The sequence below is a fragment of the Strix aluco genome, chromosome Z (assembly GCF_031877795.1).
Source record: "Strix aluco isolate bStrAlu1 chromosome Z, bStrAlu1.hap1, whole genome shotgun sequence".
In the NCBI taxonomy this organism is placed as follows: Eukaryota; Metazoa; Chordata; class Aves; order Strigiformes; family Strigidae; genus Strix; species Strix aluco.
Genome location: NC_133971.1, coordinates 82446083 through 82466260, shown reverse-complemented (window position 1 = coordinate 82466260; position 20178 = coordinate 82446083). Strand labels below are relative to the sequence as shown.

The 20178-nt window shown below is 39.4% G+C and overlaps 2 protein-coding genes across 2 annotated transcripts; one reads left to right on the top strand and one right to left on the bottom strand.

Moving 5' to 3' along the window:
- Nucleotides 1-3842: 3842 nt before the first annotated feature.
- Nucleotides 3843-9349, bottom strand: LOC141918279 (granzyme A-like). Its single transcript, XM_074812560.1, is given in 6 exon segments — nt 3843-4623; nt 4626-4638; nt 5414-5686; nt 6354-6492; nt 8163-8310; nt 9274-9349. Coding segments are annotated over 6 exon segments (777 nt in total). The 5' UTR covers nt 9335-9349; the 3' UTR covers nt 3843-4480.
- Nucleotides 9350-11605: 2256 nt separating this feature from the next.
- Nucleotides 11606-18808, top strand: LOC141918393 (granzyme K-like). Its single transcript, XM_074812801.1, has 5 exons — nt 11606-11666; nt 11754-11895; nt 14605-14752; nt 17286-17552; nt 18242-18808. Exons 1-5 carry the CDS (start codon nt 11606-11608, stop codon nt 18401-18403), a joined length of 780 nt encoding a protein of 259 aa, XP_074668902.1. The 3' UTR covers nt 18404-18808.
- The last annotated feature ends 1370 nt before the right edge of the window (nt 18809-20178 follow it).

Below are 20178 nucleotides of genomic sequence, written 5' to 3'. Positions count from 1 at the left end.
GAATCTGTTTACTCATATATTTTTTGGATTCTTCCTGAAATTATCTCTTTCCTTTGAAAGTACCTAAATGGTATTGGTTTGCCAAATATAGGAAGAAGTGTATAACACAGGATGGGGGGCTGTGACAGGGAAGGAGCTGGTCAATATTGAAGCCAGGCATGTTCTGTTGGATGCTCAACTGTCAAAATAAGAAAATACATTTCTTTCAGACTGAGAAGTGCTCATTTCTTAGTTAATTATGCTTGTTCATTGTTGAGTGGTCAAACTGTATTGCCTCAGAAGTACTTTAACATAGTATCTAAAAGTGGGAGAAGTCACTGATTTCAGTAGAACTAACCAAAACCCCATAAATATCAGAGAATCTTGTATGTGTGACCTGTAGCTCTATTCTGTGACCACGTCTGAGAAAGCATTTAAGCATGTGTTTAAATTGCAGACTGTGACTAATATGGAGTGAAATTAAACATACTGGAGTGCCTTTTCTGGATGTGCTTCTTTTCTAGATAGGCTTCTTTACTGCCAGTTTCTTTCACATGGCAAATTTCTATCTTTCTGTAATAGGAATTTGAGGACTTGAGTAGGCAGTGTGATTCTGTTTCACTAATTTTTTGCAGGTAATGTTGTTGAATACTTGCAGGTATAGAGAGTGCAGTTGCTGAAAGTGTATCATTGTTCTTGCATAGCTGCCTCATTCTGCCAGTGCAGAGGTCTTAACATACGAAGTCTTGGTCAAAGTGTGAAATCCTGACTTCCGCCCTGTAGACGTGCATATTTTTAGCTCATTGCCTATTACATGCCTGTTCAGGCCCAGTCTAAGGCAGAAATCAGAACCCGTTTCTAAGAGGTCAGCTTGTTCTGCACCTGAGATCTGTATGCAGTAAAGGCTAAGTCTCCAGAGGTGGCACAGAGGATTATGTAAAATTTAAGTTGCTTAAACTCAGGCCTTCATCCCCACAGTCCTGTCCAAGGTGGAGCACTGTACAGTACACAGAATCCAAAACTTTGGGACAAAAATAATTATTGCAAGAGGAAAAACTTCATTGCCCATACAGGGCATGTGTCTTCCCACGTATACCAATGTGATAAAGTGTCTGTCTGTAATGCAGTGAAGTGGATTAAAGGAACTCAGACTGGGGAATCCTTTTGTCTCCACACATAAATGCACTAGTCTGTAGCAGACAGCCCCCTGTTCTTCAGCCACTGTATGATCTGACTTGAGGCTACCTACCATGGTGGTGCCCCCCCCCCCCCGCCCCCTTCTTGGGCTGCTCAGTGGTTAGTGTGATTCCAACTTGGGGAGGTAAGGACTGCTAATGGCCGTAAACAGAACGTTAAGGCACCCCTTTGACAAGCCTGACTCTGCCCTCCCTGTCTCTTGGGAAGAGCTATAACAGCCCATCACCCTCTGACAGCCTGGTACGTCTGCACCTGGGATGTGGCCAAAGGAGAACAGTAACAGAATTGCACAGCCATCAAGCTCTTGTGCAGCTGGTGGAAGACGCCAGAATACTTCATTGTTTGAGCTGGGCCAGAGTGAAAAGCACCTGACAAAAGTCAGTTATCTCGGACCCTATAAATAGTGACCCCAAGTGAGACCCTTTGAGCTCTCCTGGACTGCAGCGGGCCTGTGACCAGCATCTCCCCTGAGCTGGGACACCTCTCAGGTACCAAAACCCTTAAGGCACCGTCCATAGAGCTGACGGGAGGCCAGGGCGAAGTCGACCCTCTCGAGTCTCAATTATTGCCCGTTGAGGAAAGCTGATGCATTGTGAGTATTTAAACTGGAGGAGAGGGAACCTTTAACTTTGAGCTAGCTTCTCTTTCACCCACTCTCTCTCTGCTTACCGATGTGTTTGGGTATACACTGTTATTTTCACAAGTGTGGGGGGACACATATTTCACTGAATCCAAATGCTTTTTGTCTCTGTGTCTGTATGTCTTGTGTTTGTGAATGCATATATGTATTGATTTAAGGTATCGTATAGTAAGTTAGTGTGAATCTTGTCATCTTTGAATCTGTAGTTAAGTGTAGTTAAGTTACTATTTTAATTATAATGTATTTTACTGAATTATTTTGTAAATAATGAAATTGGTTAAGTACTGCTAGTCATTAATAAATCTTGATTTGCTGCTAAATCATTACTGTGTTAATATTTCCATCCCCAACATCTACATAAATGTTGCATTAATTTGTGTAATGCAGTTTATACCTGTTAATTTCCCCCACAGAGAAGAAATTGTTACATTCTAGGTGTCACAATGACATCAAATGATCATACCATTTTTCTTAGCTAGTACATAAACTTGTATGGGTTTCATCCCATAGTGGTGGAGCTGTACTGGACGTGGGTTCATGCCTCTTGATCAGAGAAAGTCCCCACCTAGATGCAAACTCAGTTCTATCTTGCTCTTGCTTCTGCTTTTTTTCCACTACTGGCAGTGGTGACACAGGCTTGAATGTTTTGTTTACCATGTAAGTGCACTGGCTCATTTTGCACAATTCACTAAATAACACTCATGTAAAAAAAAAAAGTTTTTAAAGTATTTTGGGGTAGATCCTAAATTTCAAGCTAGAAGGGGAAGGCTGTACATTTTTTCCTGCATATTTCTTCATGCATTGTAAACTTCTTGGTCAGAACCTCTCCTTCCTGGTCTCTTAAGGTTCTGCAACACTTGGGTCAGAACGACTGTCTGAAAAATACTGAATGATAGGCTTTGAGTGGGATTTTCTACTGACAAGGATGTTGCCTATGACTTCCAGGGAAGAGGAAGAAGGAGACCAAAGACCAGTAAGATGAAAAAAATGCTATAGCAGGATGAAAGAAAGACAGTGAAAAAATGGGCAAAGAGGAAAGAAATTAAGTAAGACTAATGTATGGAAGAGTAAAATAGCCCTAGGTGATCAGTTGTCTTGAAGATCAGCCACAGATTTTTCACTAGATTTATAAGGAAATTTTTGTTTTCCAAAGGTTTTCAGAATCAGTTCTTTCCTAAGCAAGGGTTTGGTAGTTTGCAAGAATAGAACATGTCTGGACTTGTCTCACATGTGTTTAAAGACAGAGTCAAAGTCACCACTTTGGGTGTCAGTACCAGTCAGCCGGACAAATTCTCCTGTCAGTTTCACTGTTGCCATCTTACTTGGTTGGGAATCCTCTCTGCTCTTGCTCTGCTTCTGTCTTTGTGTGTGTCTCTGTGATGGTTTGTGTGCTTGTTTGTGTGTTCAGCCCAAGAGTCAGAACAAACATTTTAGGAATAAGAATAATGAATGTGAAAAGTCCTGACTGTTTGTAATGGACAGAAAACATAAAAGATGATGTTCGGCATCAAAACTTTCAGTAGAGATCCCTGTAGTTTAGGCCCTCTCCCTCCCCAGCCCTCATTATTCCTCTATGACAAAACTAATATTTCTTCTCAGCAAGATCAGATGAAGTCAGTTGTTTTTTGAGGTGTTCGTGGCATTGAAAATACCAAAGACTGTTAATACAGAGATGGGCAGAAGCGTTTTTCCCGATAGGTCTGTTTGCTATTTGACAAGTGGTGGTTGAAACACTTAAAAATTTCACTGCATATCTGAAACAGCAGTAGTGGCATCATAAAATTAACACTGTTTTATGTTATGAACAGTGCTTTATCATACTGATACTCCAGCTGAGACTCTTTCTGTCATTTCTCTGGAGGATGGGTTTTCAGCTGAGTTTTTAACATAATGTTGCTGATCTTGGTGCATTCTGCAGACACACTGCACATCCAAAACATTGTGTACACAGGCTATCTGTACTGCAACATATGGGGCTTTCCACATAAATTGACAACTACAAGTAGCAGATTTTTATTGCCATATCTTTATTAAATGCAAAGTACATAAAGGAATGAAATCTAAAGATTTCAAATACAAGACAGGTAGAAATGCACACTTCTTATGTCCCACAGTCAAGTGCAGTTGCTGAAACTTAATTTGCTGAAACTTACCCGTCCCCTACACCTGTTAAATCAGGAGTTCTGCTGGGGAGAAACCAGCAAGTTTTTCAGGTGTTTGGACTTGTACCTAGCATCTCACAGGGTTATTTGCAGAAGTGCAAATACAGAAGAGTGCAGTATATACTTGAAATGCAGTGAGGACACAAACAGCTGGATTAGATTCTTGGTCAGAAATACTCATCCACATAGAGCTCAGACTGAATGTGCAACACAAGAATGTTGGAATCCTGAGTCACAAATACCCGTCAAATTAGTCCATGGCTGACAGTATAAATTACAAATGCTGTTGTAGCAGAGCACTGTGTTCTGACTGTGTTAAGATCACCTCTGTACTGCAAAGAGACATATGCATGTTCATCTACAAGGACATCAAGCTGCTAAAATTCAGTGTGAGAATACCTCTTTTACCATTATAATGAAGCTCTTTTTGAAAGCATGTTTCAAAACTAGATACTGTTACACAAATACCAGGTGGGAAATCACTTGGTCAAAACCCAAGCTATTAGGCTCCCCTTATGGTTTTCCTTATCCACTGAAGGTATTGCTTTGTGAGTCGAGTGTAGACACCAGGGCCATCAGCAGTACCACACTTGTTAGCCTTCCCAAAAGCAGTGATGCCTCTCATCACATTATTGCATCTTAAAGTCCACCAGAATCCCCCTGGAAAAAGGGGAAAAAAATTGTCATTCAAATTTAGAAAAGCTAAAAAATGATTCTTTTAAATAAAGTTTGCACCAGTTGCATGGAGGAAATAAAAATGTAGATACTGCTATTGTGGATTTCTTTTTTTTCCTCCTTGCAAGTCAAGATTTTCATTAGCAAAAAAGAAAAAAAGACTTCAATCTGATCTTTCAAGTGTGAGTAATGGGGACTGAATCTAGCTCAGTGCTAAGGAATAGGCAGTCTTTTTGAGTATGAAAAGAAAAAGCTGGAATCTTTCCTCTTGAAAAGCAGAATGTCTCTAGAAATTGTTACGTTTTCGTAACTTTGTTTCAATAGTTAAATCTTTTAAAATGTGGTAGTTCTTACACAATTGTGCATTTGACTTGAGACCCAGACAAAATACTTTTTATCAGCAAAACCTGTTTCAAAGCTTTCTGACATCAGAGAAGTTGTTCCACTGAGGTTACCTGCTTGAGAATGGGCTCATAAGCTATTTTGTGGAGATTTTTCTATTAAAATAATTTTATTGAAAAAGAGAATAGCTATCTGCCATGCCCAGATAAAACCACAATATCCAAAGTCAGTGAAGGTGAATTTATCAATCAGAAGTTTTGATTTTAAGGCTTAGAAGAACAAACCTTGGTAAATTCACTGATTTTTAATAAAATTCTTCACTGAACTGAAGAGAGGCAGAAATTATAAATGTGAAAAGTTAGTACTTTATGTTTTATTTTTAGTATAATCTATGTGGATATAGACAGTAAATACTTACAAAACACGTGTCCTTTCCTCCTTTCTTATCCCCTGCGCATATCATGTTGTCTGTTATAACAGGGTTGTTTTTATAATGCTTGTTGTCATTGCAGATTTTCCTACTGATGACAGTGATATTGACCTCCCTCAGGGTATCAGAAGGCTTTCTCAGATGATTGCGAGTTTGTCCCCATCCTGCTACTGTGCAAGTTGTTCCAGGTTTGGGATCATCTTCTGAAGTAGGCAGGGGAATCAGCTGCACAGCTTTATTAAGTATTGCTCTTTTCTGAAGCTGTAAAAGATGTGGAAAATAGTTACTACAGGGCAGAGTTTAACCGTTGGATATTTTCCATTGTGGTAATGGGGGATTACTGCAAATCCTTTTGAGACTCCTCAGTTCTTCGTGACAGAATTTATGTAATCAATGTAAGAATGAGAAAAATGAATATTCTTTGTCTGATGAAAGCCCATTTAGCTTCTGCTGAAATATTAGCTCTAAAAGACACTCTATTATACTTCTCTGCCTCTCAGACTATCGGGAGGACAAAATAACTAATCACTGAAGCTGGCAAAATTGAGAATCAGAGAAGTCAGACATTTTTAATTAGAACTGTTTTTCAGACAGAACATTAGGGGTTTTAACCAAATTATTTCTGTATGTGAAATACACTTCTTTTTGTGGACAATCTTTATTCTTTCACTGAAAATCCAGAAACTGAAATATCTTGGTCAAGCTTCAGAATTTTTCTACTTCTAGCACTGGCATGCATTACAGGAATTGTTGATTGCCTTAGTTCCCAGTGCATCCCCGATTCCCCAGTCTACTGGATTAGCAGACCAGATTATATCACCCCAGAAAAAAGTCACCAGAAACTCCCTTGGCTCATTTCCCTCACAAGAAAGAAGAAACTGTTACACGTAGGAGATGAGTATTCCATCACTGATGTGTAAGTCCATACCTGCAGAAGCATAATGTCATTTTCCTTATGATTGGAACAGTAGCATGGGTGGCGAATTTCTTTTGCAATCTGAAAAAACTGTTTTTCTCTTTCTATTGCTTTCTGAGAATGAGCTCCAAGAATAACTCTCCCTCCTTCCCTGAGAAGAGAAGACAACGTGGTTAATGGGATTTACTTGCCGTAACTCCATAATTCTTTGCTGTTGAATGTGGTGCTATAATGTCCAGCTGCTACAGAGTCTCTTTTCTCGTGCCTGAAAAGCAACAGTAATTTAGAAAAATATAAAAGATTACCCTGTTTTTAGAAGTAGTTAAAAAAATTGACTCAGTAATTGAAATTCTATCCTATTTTCAGCTTCCCGGGAGCATAGACAGAGTTCAGGTATTTAACTCTGAACCTACCGCTATTGTTTCCCTTTGGGAACTGAATGAGGGGTGGATGCATTAGCCTGGCTGTCTCACCAACTGCGCTCTGCAATTTGTGCTGAAAATTTAGGGCATAGCTCACAGCACTGTTAGTTCAGAGATCATCATGACTGGACTGAATTGTACCATTGCCTTGCCATAACACCATTTCAACACCATTTTCTGAGTCCATGTGAGACATAGCTCATTCTCTAATGTCTTCTGAAACTTCATATACTTACTAGATACTAAAGTGGTAACAGAGTTGTGCCTGCTGGGGCTCTCTGGTGGAGAAACCAGGAGTCTAGCACTCCTTGGTCAAGCAGTCCAAACGGACCTTTATATCAGACTACAGGTGTATAGCCTTTGGTGGGAGGACAATGTATGTTACAGATGAATGGGAGAATATTCTTTGAGCAGATGTGTAGGTGGACTCTCATTTGCTTCTTACTGTGGTAAACACAACCCCTAGGAAGGAGCTGCTCCTTTCCTTCAGCTCTTAAGAGCTGTCTGTTGACTGAGCATCATTAAGTTAATGATTTATTGTATATTCTCTTAAATGCGATCTCATTTGGAAACACTCATTACGTTATGTTAATACAACGGCTTTTGGGCCCTATGGTCTCTTTGTAGTAGGTCCCATATATCTCCCTGTTTGGATGGGGACAGGAGAGATGGCTACACTTCTCTGATGCTTGTAGAGTCCAGTGATTCACTGGTCCCAGGCAGGCCGTTGACAGAGCGCCTGTGTGAGGTCTGGCTCAGCAGCAGCTTCAGTCCTCCCTACAAAGGCAAGGGGTGGGACGCCATTTAAACCTCACATCTTGTCTTGCTGAGGGACTCTGCAGGGCCAAATATCCATTTGCATCTTGAGTCAGACAGGAAGAAGAAAGGTTGACTGACAAGCCAACATATCCAGTAGAGCAGAGATCTCTCAGTGTCTCCTGTCATCTGTCTGGAGGATTTTTGCTCCTGTATAACTGCATGTTGTCTCTTTCTGTGGTGAACTGCATATCTTTTACAGAATAAAATGACAAGAATTTATTTTTGTTTTCTGAGCAGCTATTTAGACTGGCTCGTCCTCTGGCCTAGTGCACTGGTCGACTGAGAAAACAGGGATAAACCTTTCGCCCAAATTCACTACTTCAGTGTTGTTATTCTGTGCTTGCATGCAGATAGAAGCTTGCAAAATATTTCTTCAGAAAGAGTAAATATCAGTATACCTTGCTATATTACTTTTTACTCACCAAAGCACATTTGTCAATATAAATTATAAAACACAGTAATCAGAACATGATCATTGTCATGCTAAATGCACAACCCACCAGGGATATTAACTATCCTTCTTGAACAGAGACACCAGATACCCACTAAGGACAATCTCTGAATCAGAGTCAGAACTTACACGTTACAGTGGGCAGCTGTTAACACCCAGTCTTCCTTGATCAAAGCTCCTCCACAAATAGCTTTTCCATTTGATCCAGTGATTAAGGCCATAAATGGTCTGGAGTGTGGTGCTACTTCATTTCCTCCAATGATATCCACACAGAAACCTAAAAATAAAAATAAGCCACAATAAACCTTCCAGGGAAGGTTTAGACTGGATATTAGGAAGTATTTCTTTACAGAACGGGTAGTTAGGCGGAATGGGCTGCCCAGGGAGGTGGTGGAGTCCCCATCCCTGGAGGTGTTCAAGAGGCAGGTTGACATAGCGCTGAGGGACCTGGTGTAGTTGGGAACTGTCAGTGCTAGGTTAACGGTTGGACTAGATGATCTTCAAGGTCCTTTCCAACCTAGATGATTCTGTGATTCTGTGATACACAGCTGGGCTAAAAAATACTCTAAGACACTCAAAGTCTCTTAGAAAAAACAGTTAAAGTAATTATGAAGTATACAGACACACAAGTATGTATATATGTCACAGTATTAGTCTTCAGGGTAGACAATTTTAAAATTGCTTAACAGTACTACTTCTGTATGCTTCATTGGGACCAAAATTAGATCAGTGAGGTGTGCTTTGGCTAGAAAAACATCAAAGTATTGCTCTTGCACAGATTTCTTTTGAAGTTCTCTTCTAAGTTTAATTTCTTAGCTTTCATTGTGAGTAACAACCTCTGATCTGCCACATGATAAATGTACAGTATGTGACTTATGTGGACATCTGGAAACTGAGCTACATAGTGAGAGTCACATTACATGAATCTGTTTTTCAGAAAAACAGAAAATAAAAAGATTAATGTATGTGTATGCCTCTGGAAAGAAAGGTCAGAAAATCATTATTTTAACTCCTCAGAACTCCTTCAGATAGCCTGTCCTCTGCAGCTTTAATTCATACTACCCATTCAGAAATTATTTTGTCTTTATGAAAGATCAAAAACATGCAGACAGTGGAAAAGAGCTGATAACAAGAACTCAAATAATAATCGTGACTACTTCCTTTACATTAATACATGTTGGCTTAACTAGAACTCTATATGTCAGCATTTACCTTCAAAAGGATCGAATTGGGCACTTACCTCCATGAATTACCAGGAGAATGACAGCAGCAGATGTGGACAAATTGATGAAAGCTCCCATGATTTCTGTCTGGTGTTCCCCCCACTGTTTAATATATATATCTAAATGAAAAGGATGTGGGTTTTGTTTTTCCTCTTAAGGATATTTGACATTTGTAACTACGACAAAGGCAAAAACCTCCCTAACAACGTAGCTCACAGCAGAGGTCTTAGTGAGAAATTGCATCATCTGTTGTGGTGTGAAGACAGGATCTGCCCCCCTTCATGTCTCTCTGTAGCACTGGCAGAGAGCTAACATATGAGTACTGGGGTGAAACCTTGCAAGTCACTATGTGTCCAGTTACACAGTGGGACTCAGCTCACATAAATTTAGACTTGACTCAGTTGCCCACATAAAGATGTATAGTTTCATTCTAGACACCCCAAGTGGCCTCCGGATCAGAGACGAATCCCGTTCCATTCCCCATTGAAGAGTTATATGGGCTGTTCAGGAGCCTCTCAGGGCTAAGGAATCTGATGTTCGTTCCTTTCAGCATCTGATCCTACCTCATTAGCTTTGCACTAATTGGATAATTGTTGGTGATTTCTCTGAAGGCGGCAGATGTGGAGCTATTTTTGGAGATTGCAGAGGTCTTTGTCACTGTAAAACCACACCAAGTTTTGAATTTTCTTCTATTTTTCTCCTCACTACCTGCACCTCCCCTGTAACTATTAGCAGTTTCTAGCACTGCCATTCTTTTTTTCAACCTTGTCCCAAACACAGTATCACCAGGTATCATAGGTACCGTTCTTTCATCTACCACTTATAAATATCTGCCAAAGTCTGATTTTATGACATTTTAATTAGCATTCTTATCTTGTTGAAACACAAGCCTTCTCCTGTCTGGTCAGAAGGTGGGTCTGTTGCGCGTTTTGTCTCTTATGCTGCTTTCTAAGATAGCCCTTAGGGGGACGGCAAAGCCATAAAGGACTTGAACATAATTATGCCTTTAGAACCCTCTTTGCAGAGATAACCTCCAGCACTCGAATAATCCCAGGATTAGCTGGAGGATAGAGAGTGATTTTGGAGTAACCTGAGCTGGCTCTTTCATGAGCTGATGAAGTCTAAAAGTCACATGTTTTCTTTTAAAAGAGCTTTGGAAGAGTCTTCTGAAATGTGAAACGTGTTACATTGTGTTGCATCATGTACATTTTCAAACTGGGTTATAGCTAGTAAGATTCTGTGCCATAGAAATAAGCATTTCAGTGCTATAATCTCATTCAACAATCTGGAGAGCTGCTGTTCTCCAACTCTTGAATAAAAATGACAGCTAGCTATATTGGGCAAGTTACATTTCCGATTCTTTCTAAAGGTACTTAAGATGATAGCAGGTTTTTTAAATTCTCTACACAAGGGCATGCTGGTTTTTTGTAGTGGTTTACCAGCACAGTGTGCAAAACATGGGTGCAGACACAGACGTTTGCAATACAGAAATGTCTCTCCCACCACTGTGTCTTATTATCTTTTTGTTGTGACCACTGAGTAGATACTTTGTTTGCATTTGTCACTTGCACACTCTAGGGTTTTCTGAATCTGAATCCTGCACCCTCAAAAATTATTGCTAAGAAAACACAAATTGCTCTGCCCTCCATGTGTGTAGCTTGTCTTTTGTGTCAGGCATTCCTAAGCTTATCAGACAACAGATGTCTGCCAACTCTCAATTGCTTTCATAAAATTCACGTATGAATCTTTTTCAGCCTTTCAACTGAAAATGTTACCTGGGCGGTATAATTCTGCAGAGGATTTGCTGGCTGCTGATGTATCTTGGCCCACAGTTTACGAATGACTTTAGTGTTCTATGTGCCCTGAATTTTGCCTCTCACTGCTGTACTGTGAAGCCTTTTCAGGTGGCCCTTGTATTCATTCTCTCATTTGTTCACAAGCTTGAAGGTGGCCAGTTTAATTATCTCATGTATTTCCATTTTTTTTTCTTTAAAGTCAAAAGAGCATTGAATTCTCTGAGACCTTATATTTCATTATACATTCATCCCATGTAATGCTCAGGAATTTTCTTATGTGCTTGTTTCTAATACCTGTGGTGAAGGGCTGTTGAAGTTCCTGTAAGACTTGGACCAATTAATATTGACACATGTCTGGGATTCAAGAAACAGGTTTTAAAGAAACCTAAAGAAACCAAGCTGCAGTTAAATAATACAACATTAATGATGTAAAGGGAAACAAGAGAGAATGCTATTCATAAAACCTTTCAACCACCATTTCCTGTAGGGGACATTTAAATAAGAAAGGCTGTATCTTAATTTACAATGCTCTTGTCAGTTAATAGCAGCAGCTATGAGAAGCCACCTGTCAGCTCTCCTGCTCTCTTTAATTGCTATTACCCTACCCCCAAGATGTGAGTACTCATCTAAGGATAAAAATACCCGAATTCCCAATTCCTCTGGATAACATGTAACATAATTGCACTTCTGTGTCATTTCAGATGGCTGCACGGATATTATCGGAGGACACATTGTGCGACCTCATTCCTGGCCTTATATGGCTGCTATCCAGACAGAGAATTTAACTAGGTGTGGAGGAGTTCTCGTGGAAAAGCAATGGGTTTTGACAGCAGCACATTGTCAGTAAGTATCTTATGCTGGGGAAATTTTAACTCTTCATTGAGGTGGGGCATGGTGTGCAAGCTTGTAAGTAAAGAAAGGTGGATATTGAATTTTTAAGAATTGGTAAAAGTTGCAGTTCTCTTACTAAACTGATCTAAGAACTTATCATTCTGTTTAAAGTTGTTTTGTAAACTACTGATCTGTATTGCATAGTTACCTTATTGGTCAAATGCTGCTAGTGCCACAGGATACAGACTGTGCTGATAAAAGACCCAATTCATTATTTATGCATCTGAAACATTGGTGTCTTAGAGAAGGGGTTATATTCTAAAGTGCTTTAAACAAATCTTACCTGTGTGCACTGGGACTAAGCCTCGAAACACCCTGAGAGATGAAGTTGAATTAGATGGAAACATTATTCCTCCCATTTTAAATGATCTGGGCTCACAAAAACTGAATGTCAGTCACGACTATGACAAGGAGCCTTATCCTTTTGACAAGTCAAATGTGAGCACAAGTGCTCCTTCCCCAGGTGGGATGCTCCAAGGCTGCCATAGCTGTCGAACAGCAGGCTCGGGGTAAGGAGGACATCTACTGTTCATGTTAGGAAGTGAAAAGCCCTGGCTTTGCTAAAATGTTCTCTAAATTAAACTTTAGTTCTCCATTTTTTTTTTCTTCTGTATTTTGAGTAACTAAAAGTTAGCAACTACAATAAATCTGTGCAAATCTGACCTCCTCAAACACAGCGTGGGCAGCTCGGCCAGCCTTCTACCGTCAGTTAGTCTGAAATAGAGGACACAGCTCCTTCTTTCTAAGTGAATTTGACTTTCACATTTCTTCAACTGAATCAGGTTTGGTTGCATTTTTTGTAAGAGTAGAAAATATTCACGCCTAGCATGTGCTGTTTTGAACATTTACAAAACAAAATCCAAGCCTTCCTCTTTGGAATTAAGGGATTTTTTGATGGGTTATGGAGTCTTTCACTTTTCAGTCAATGGGTCAGAGATATCGATTCAGTTATGGTTATAAAAATTCAGATTTGGGAGCTATTCAGTGGAAAGGGCACTGGTTGTCTCTGGTCCTGTGGACAGTGTTCTCTGGTCACTTGTTTGGTTTTCTAACAAGCACATCAGTTTGGGCTGACTTTAAGTCTTGCTACTGGGGCAAACTGAATGAACATCGGTCTGGTCTCCTTCTCCTGAGCATGATTTTGCATGATTCCCATGCAAAACCCACCCACAGTATGCTATGTCTAGACTATTCTTAGCAGATGCAATTGTAGTGCATGTAGGCCTTCCTAACTAATGAATACTATGTGATAATCAGTTCTAAAATAATTTTTGTCTTAGACTCAATTTCTGAAATAATTTTTGTCTTAGACTTTTGTCTTTCAATTCTGAAATAATTTATGTCTCTGTGTGGCCTGAGAACAACCCGTCAGAGATCAGGATGAGGTGGCAGTGCGGTTTTTTGTTTGTTTGTTTGCTTGTTTGTTTGGTTTTTGTTGGGTTTTTTTGTTTTTTTTTTTTTTTTCCCCCCAGGCTTCTCTGTATGTACAGTGGCTGATTGCCTGGGCTTTCCGCAAGTCCAGTAATTGCACCTCTGTTAAGGATGGCACATGAAACAGTCCCAGGGATGGAGTTTTATGAGTCTTATATAATTCTCACTGTGTAAATGTGCTTTGTAGATAAAAAGATAAATTTGTAGGATCCAGCACTGCCTTTTCAGCTGTTTTCACAAGCAAACATTCACGTACAAATAAATTAATTGCATCTTTCAGGGAAACATGCAGCTGGAATGAAGAAAATAACTTTTTTTTTTGTTTGGATTGATAAAATCTTTGTTCTGGCTTCAATAAATTTTCCTGTGTGTAGTGAGATTGTGTTCTGAAGATGAAGCACAGAAAACCAGCAGTATGTCTTCTGGCAATGTCATCTTACTGGGCTGCATTAAATTTAGCAGAGCAAAATGAAGAAACGCAAACTTTAATAAATACATTTCTGATGATACTCAGCTTGGGGGAGAGGGAGATTTATGAGTTGCCTAACTTTTACTGTTTATTAGCAGAAACTGGACATATAACTCTCGGTTTTGGCGGTCTCCCTTTTTAATATTCACTATAGGATTGTCTTGAATTAGGCAACACCCATCCTTCTTTAATGGGCTGTATCCTGTATTTAGCAAAGCTAAGGACAAAACTCTTACTAATGTTAAAGATGTCCACTTCAGCGAATCTTACCGTATGCATAATGCTCAGAATGAGTATTGGGTATCAGTGTATGTTCTGACATCTCACTGATGTCAGCAACATGACCTACATGCTATTAGTCAGGCATGTTTCAGTCTTTTGCAGGATTAGGTCATAAGTCCAAAGGAGAGCATTAAAAAATTAATGAAAGGCATCAGTACCAGCAGTGCTTGTGCAAAGGAACGTTCCTTAAAAAGCCAGTAGGCTTTTTCATGAAATTAATTCTGAACTCTGGAAATCCCTGAAGGTCAGCTATCACACCATTATTTCATCAAACTAGATTTACAGTAAAGAAATGTTACTTTGTAGAGGAAAAAACGAGCTTATGTCAAAACATTGAAATGAACAATATCCTTCCCTATGTTTTAATCATGTTCTTGTAAAATGAAATTGTATTATGTTACATGTCTTTTGATTATCTTGAGAGATGTTGCTCAATTCCAGTAGTAACCTTCTCTCCCTGTACTTTCTTTAAATTACAGATTAAAGAAATCAGAAGTTAGAGTCGTTCTTGGGGCCCACCAAGCATCCATAGCTGAAAAAGAACAGCAGATATTTGAGGTTCTGCAGTACTTTCCTAATCCTCAGTTTGGCACGTCTTCTATGGAAAATGATATAATGCTCCTCAAGGTATTATGTTAATTACTGTTGTATTATTATAAAAGGAATTTTGCTGATGATTGTTTTGGCTGTTCTTTGATATCGAAGAGTACATTGTTTAGCTAGTTTAATAATGTCACAGAACATTATGCTTTTGGTTGTACTAATCTAGATAAGGTTACAGGATCACTGGCACTGTGAGCAGGGATGACATTTCAAGCCCATTCTGTGCTCTAAAACTCCCTTTAACCCACTCACTGCAGCAACCCCTCCAAAACCTCAAAACACATTCTTTAGTGGTTTTTCAAAGGCAATACTGAAGTGATGTGTGCAATGGAGTCTGGGTCACACCTGTATCCCAAAGGGATACCTTGTGCTGAACTAAACAAGATGGGGATGAAACTTACTCTTAATTATTTGGGGCAATCACATAAAGTAAAAGTACGGATAATACAGGACATAGAAGAATTAATCTGTAGAAGCACAGACTGGTAACATAGTGAAGGCGGCTCAGGACGCTGCAGAATGAAGCATGGAAAGATGTCCTCACCAACATCATCTTCCTGGATGCCAAAGTGGGGCAGGGCTGTAAGAATTTCCTGCATACCTGCTCCTGCTCAGCCTGGCTCATATCTCATGTGTTCCTGCACTGAAAACTCTGTTAATCCAGCTCTGAGGTTGACATGGAGGAAACCATGGGTGTTTTGAATAGGGAGAGGGCAGTCTCTATGTGGGAAACCTGTAGATGGTCAAATGGTTCTGGAGAACTGTCTTCCTGGTACCAGCAGTTGTAGTGCTGCTTCAAAGTCCCTTAAAAGTATAGGCAAGATGATGTACATCATCTTGCCTATACTTTTAAAAACATCAACATTATGACTTCAGTATGATGCCTAAGAAATCTTGGATGGATCTTTATTTGGGCTATACTTTAGTGTTAAGGCTGTGATAGTGAAGAAATAGTTTCATGTAAAAGGTCAATATGTATATTTAAAATAACTGACTAGGTACAGTATATTATGAAAGTTACCACACTTTTGAAATAATTGGTGGAATTATATGGAAAAGAAAGTGATGACTTGAACCTAACTTTTAATATTTAGATGGCATCACCAGTTTGATATGACAATGACACAGGGAGGAAACTAGCAATGTCCCTTTCTGGAACTAGCTGGAGCATTTACAGACAACTGTGCCCACAGCGACTTATCACTGCCCAAGTGTGAGAAGCTCCTTCCCCCAGATGTTAGTAAGCATTCTCCATCTGCTTGATTACAAAGGCAGACGGGTTCATTTCACTGGCTTCTCCTGTGGCCACCAGCAGCTTATCAGGAGCACCAGGTTATTTGTGAACACAGTATCAAAATGGATCCCCAGAAAGTAGTATTTCTAGAGCTGAAGGTTACAATTCTGTTCCAGAATGACATGGATACCATAAAATTGTTTGTCTGAATTTGACACAGGATAGCATTAGTACCAGGGCTCACCTACCATCTCTACAGTTCTGCTGTAATGTAGTATTAAGTGACTTGGGATAAATTTTTCATCTTTGGAAATTCCCACCAGCACTAGTGATAATAAACTGTAAGGATTTTTTGGATAAACTTGTGATTTTGTTAAACTTGTGACCAGAAATCTATACTACAGAACAATACTAGAATACCTCTAAGGTTGCAAAGACGAAGGAGAATTTGAGTGCATGGAATAAAACGATGTTTTTTCTTGGTGGTCTGCTTCTTTGAGGGCAGTGGTGGTGTCAAACATTGCAAGTCACCAAAGTGGCTGCCAACACGTTTTAAAAATGTGTAAAGGCAGAATCATTTAACTGGCAACCATTCAGCAACATGTATAACCACCTGTGAAACAAATCACTGTGCGGTGATCCTGTGTAAAACAGAAAATGTCTGTTAGGTAGCTGTGAACCGTTACCAAGCACACTGGGGATATGTGTTAGCATTCAGCTATGTTCTCATTTACAGGCTTAAGCTGTCCTCTGCTGAAGGAGGAATCTGTCAGGTAAAGGCCAACAAAACACAGACAGTTTGGATCATTTAAGCCCCTTTGAATCTCTCAGAGCAAAGAATTGGCAGTCAGAGTTCAAGACCTCATTTTTCGCCAATTATGACACTGCTGTCATGTCTAATTGGTTATAGTTTTTGTTTTCATCTTTGTTACTGGGTACATTGCACCATGCTTTGAGACTTTTCTGTGTGTCAGTCAAACAACAGAGTCTGATTGCAAGTTGGAAGTTCAGTGGCCAGGTAGGTTCTCAAATAGGACATAGATCCAACAGCCTAACTGCTATGCAGGTTATTAATTTCCTACTGTAGTCAATGGGAAGCCGCGCTTGAACTCACTACTGGTGCCATAGATAGGGAATTGCTATACAGACAGCAGGGAAATTCTTTTAGATTTGCAAAGGGGCAGTTAAGCACAGGATCAGTTCTTAAATATTGAAAAGTGATTTATAAGGAAAGTATAGGTAAATGAGACGAAAATGCCAATTGAAACTAGATTATGCTTTCCTTTCTGCATGAGAAAGCATTTTTTTTCTTCTTTTTTCCAGCTGAACAGTATTGCAAAGCTGAATAAATATGTGCAACTGTTGTCTCTGCCTGACTCTTGTGAAGATATCAAACCTGGCACAACATGCAAGGTGGCAGGCTGGGGAGTCACATCTTCAGGAAAGCCATCAAAATATCTTCAGGAAACAACTCTTAAAATCGTTGGTAGAAAAAGCTGTGAGAGAAAATTTAGAAATTCCACAAAAATAACCAACAACATGTTGTGTGCTGCAGGAAAATATAAATTTTTGCGGAGAGATGCTTGCAAGGTAAGAAGAAAAGTTACAAAGAGAAGGGGATGTGCTTTTAACAACTGTTTCCTTTTTACTGGGAACAAAGCAGTGCTCGACACTTCATGAGACTGATCAGATTCATAGTGATTTTAACCACATTTGTAAGAGACTTTATTGCTGTGAAAAAGAAGAGTTAAAACTTTGAGTAGTTTAGGTCAATGTACGTGGCAAGATCAAGAGTATGGGAATTTGAGTCTGGGATTATCTCAGTTAACTTCAGGTGCATTTCTTTAGCTAAGTGTTTGAATCATCAGATCCTTTCCAGTTGTCAACATCTGAATAGTACAGAATTAACTGTACACTCAAAAGTGCTGTTTGGATCTTGCTTTTGATGTCTTCTGTGCTGTCTCCAGAAGGGCCAATTACAAAAGAAGTGAGAATCAATTTATACTAACAATAAAAGAACCCCTTTTGAAATAGAATTATGATAGCACTGTGCTGGTCTACAACATTTACATCAAAGGCTCATTCAGGCTTGAAAAGTAACCTCTCCTTATACCTCACTGAACTTCCATGAAGTGATGTAAGCCAAATGATCCATTTCATAGGTTGGAACAGGTTAGAAGCAACATTTCCAAACATGCTTATGCACTGCAGGTGGCACTGCATGCTCCTCTGGGGAGAAATGAACATACGTTGACAGTTACTTCTATTTTGTGTTCTAGGGAGATTCAGGTGGGCCGTTAATCTGTGCCAGTAGATACAGTGGGATCGTTTCTTTTGGAAAAGGATGTGGAAGAAGAAACATGCCTGGAGTTTATACACGACTGACCAAAAAATATATTGACTGGATAAAAAAAATAATTTCCCTTCACAGAGATCCATGAGATAGACAAGACAGTTTTAAGAAATACTGTGCTTTGCATTAGAACTAGATGCTGTTGCTTTAGTGTGTCACCTTTAAAAAGTACCTCCCAGCTTTACAGCTTTACTGACACAACCACTGCTTTATGAGAACAGTTAAAAATATTCCCCTTTGTACAGATAACATGTTTACTCATCTTTAGTAGGAAACTGCCTCTTAGATAACACAATTTGTATTGGACTTCACCCTATTTCTTAGTGTGATGGGAAAGTACTGCCCACCTTATTCATTGTGACTGGGATGAGGCAACATTTTTGAATGTGCACTTACATAAAAATTTGGTTTCAGACTGATAGTGAATGAGATGTCTGCTGAATGAGAAAAAACAGAACAAAGGCTTTAAGTGTTCAAATATTTAACTGTGATATTATTCAAAACCAAATACTTCAATTCTCCATCACTAAATAGTTAACTAATTTTCAAAGAATTAAAGTATAAAACAGATAAACATTTTCCCAATTAATCTTTCATTATGAGAAAGAAAAAAAAAGTATTTTTTTTCCTAGATTATTTTCCCTAATTTTTTTTTTTAGTGATCAAATCAAGAAAATCATCTCTTCTCACAGCCTTGTTCATGATCTCACCGTTTCAGTGGATGGTATGTTGAAAAAAGTATAAATACTGATTGTAATGGGAATAATTATGCTTCTCTAACACAGTGCCTATTTAACATCTGTCAAAACAAACAGGAATTTTGCTCTGAATTTCAACAGACTTCTACTAACAGAAGGACCTGCTGTGTTTCTGAAGAAGCCTGTGGCTAATTTGATGTATTCCCATTATCTTTCAAATATTCTCTACGTCTTTTTTTGCCAACAGTTTGGAAGTGACCATCTACAGGGTTTCTCTGCTTCTTTGATTATTGCATTAATATGTACCAAATACTGTAAATTTTTGAACATTGCAGAGGCATGAATAAATAACTCCAACACATCAACATACTGGCCTTGATTATTGACCAGCAGCTGTGTCACTGCACTGAGCAGAGCAAGCTCTGTATCATAAAGGCTATGCCGATAAAGGAGCAAACAGACACTGCAAAACTGGGTTGGTAGTCAGCCATGGTGCAATAAAACCTGCCGATGTGGTGTATGGGGGCTTGATCCAATTCTCACTGAAGGTCATGGGAAGGAAGATCTTAAAAAATGCCAGTGAGAATGGGCTCAGGACTGGAATACAGAGAGAAACTGGGAAAAACTGGAGAAAAAAAGGGGGAGCAATATAAAAGTGGAAAGAATTAACATATCACTGTTAACACTTTTCAGCTGGGGGTCTCAGAGGATGTTGCAAACACAGATTAGTCCCTTTTACCTTTGTAAGGTAAATAACAGCAAGGATATGCTTCCCATCCTGTAGGAGACTTTTTGTATCCTGCAGCCCAATAACAACTAATTAGTGCCTAACCTCTCAAAGGCAAAGATTTCACTCGCTCTGTTCATGTGAACAGTGGCTGTATTTCAGTCACGGATGGGAAATAATGAGTAATATATTCTGGAAACCATAACCCAGAAGGTTAATTCCAGTTCAGATACTGGGCTTTGTGTGTGTGATCTCCTTGTATTGGGTTTGCGTGGCAAGGTTTTGGTAGTGGGGGGGCTACATGGGTGGCTTCTGTGAGAAGCTGCTAGAAGCTTCCCCCATGTCTGATAGAGTCAATGCCAGACTGGCCAAGGCTGAGCCCATCGGTAACAGTGGTAGTGCCTCAGTGATAACGTATTTAAGAAGGAGAAAAAAACC

What these genes read in the sequence shown, in the direction of transcription:
- LOC141918393 (XM_074812801.1), top strand. Translation starts at nt 11,606, where the DNA reads ATGAGAAGCCACCTGTCAGCTCTCCTGCTCTCTTTAATTGCTATTACC. An exon ending in ATGATATAATGCTCCTCAAG is followed by an intron (nt 14,753 to 17,285) that starts GTATTATGTTAA and finishes TCTTTTTTCCAG; the next exon opens with CTGAACAGTATTGCAAAGCT. An exon ending in TGCGGAGAGATGCTTGCAAG is followed by an intron (nt 17,553 to 18,241) that starts GTAAGAAGAAAA and finishes TTTGTGTTCTAG; the next exon opens with GGAGATTCAGGTGGGCCGTT.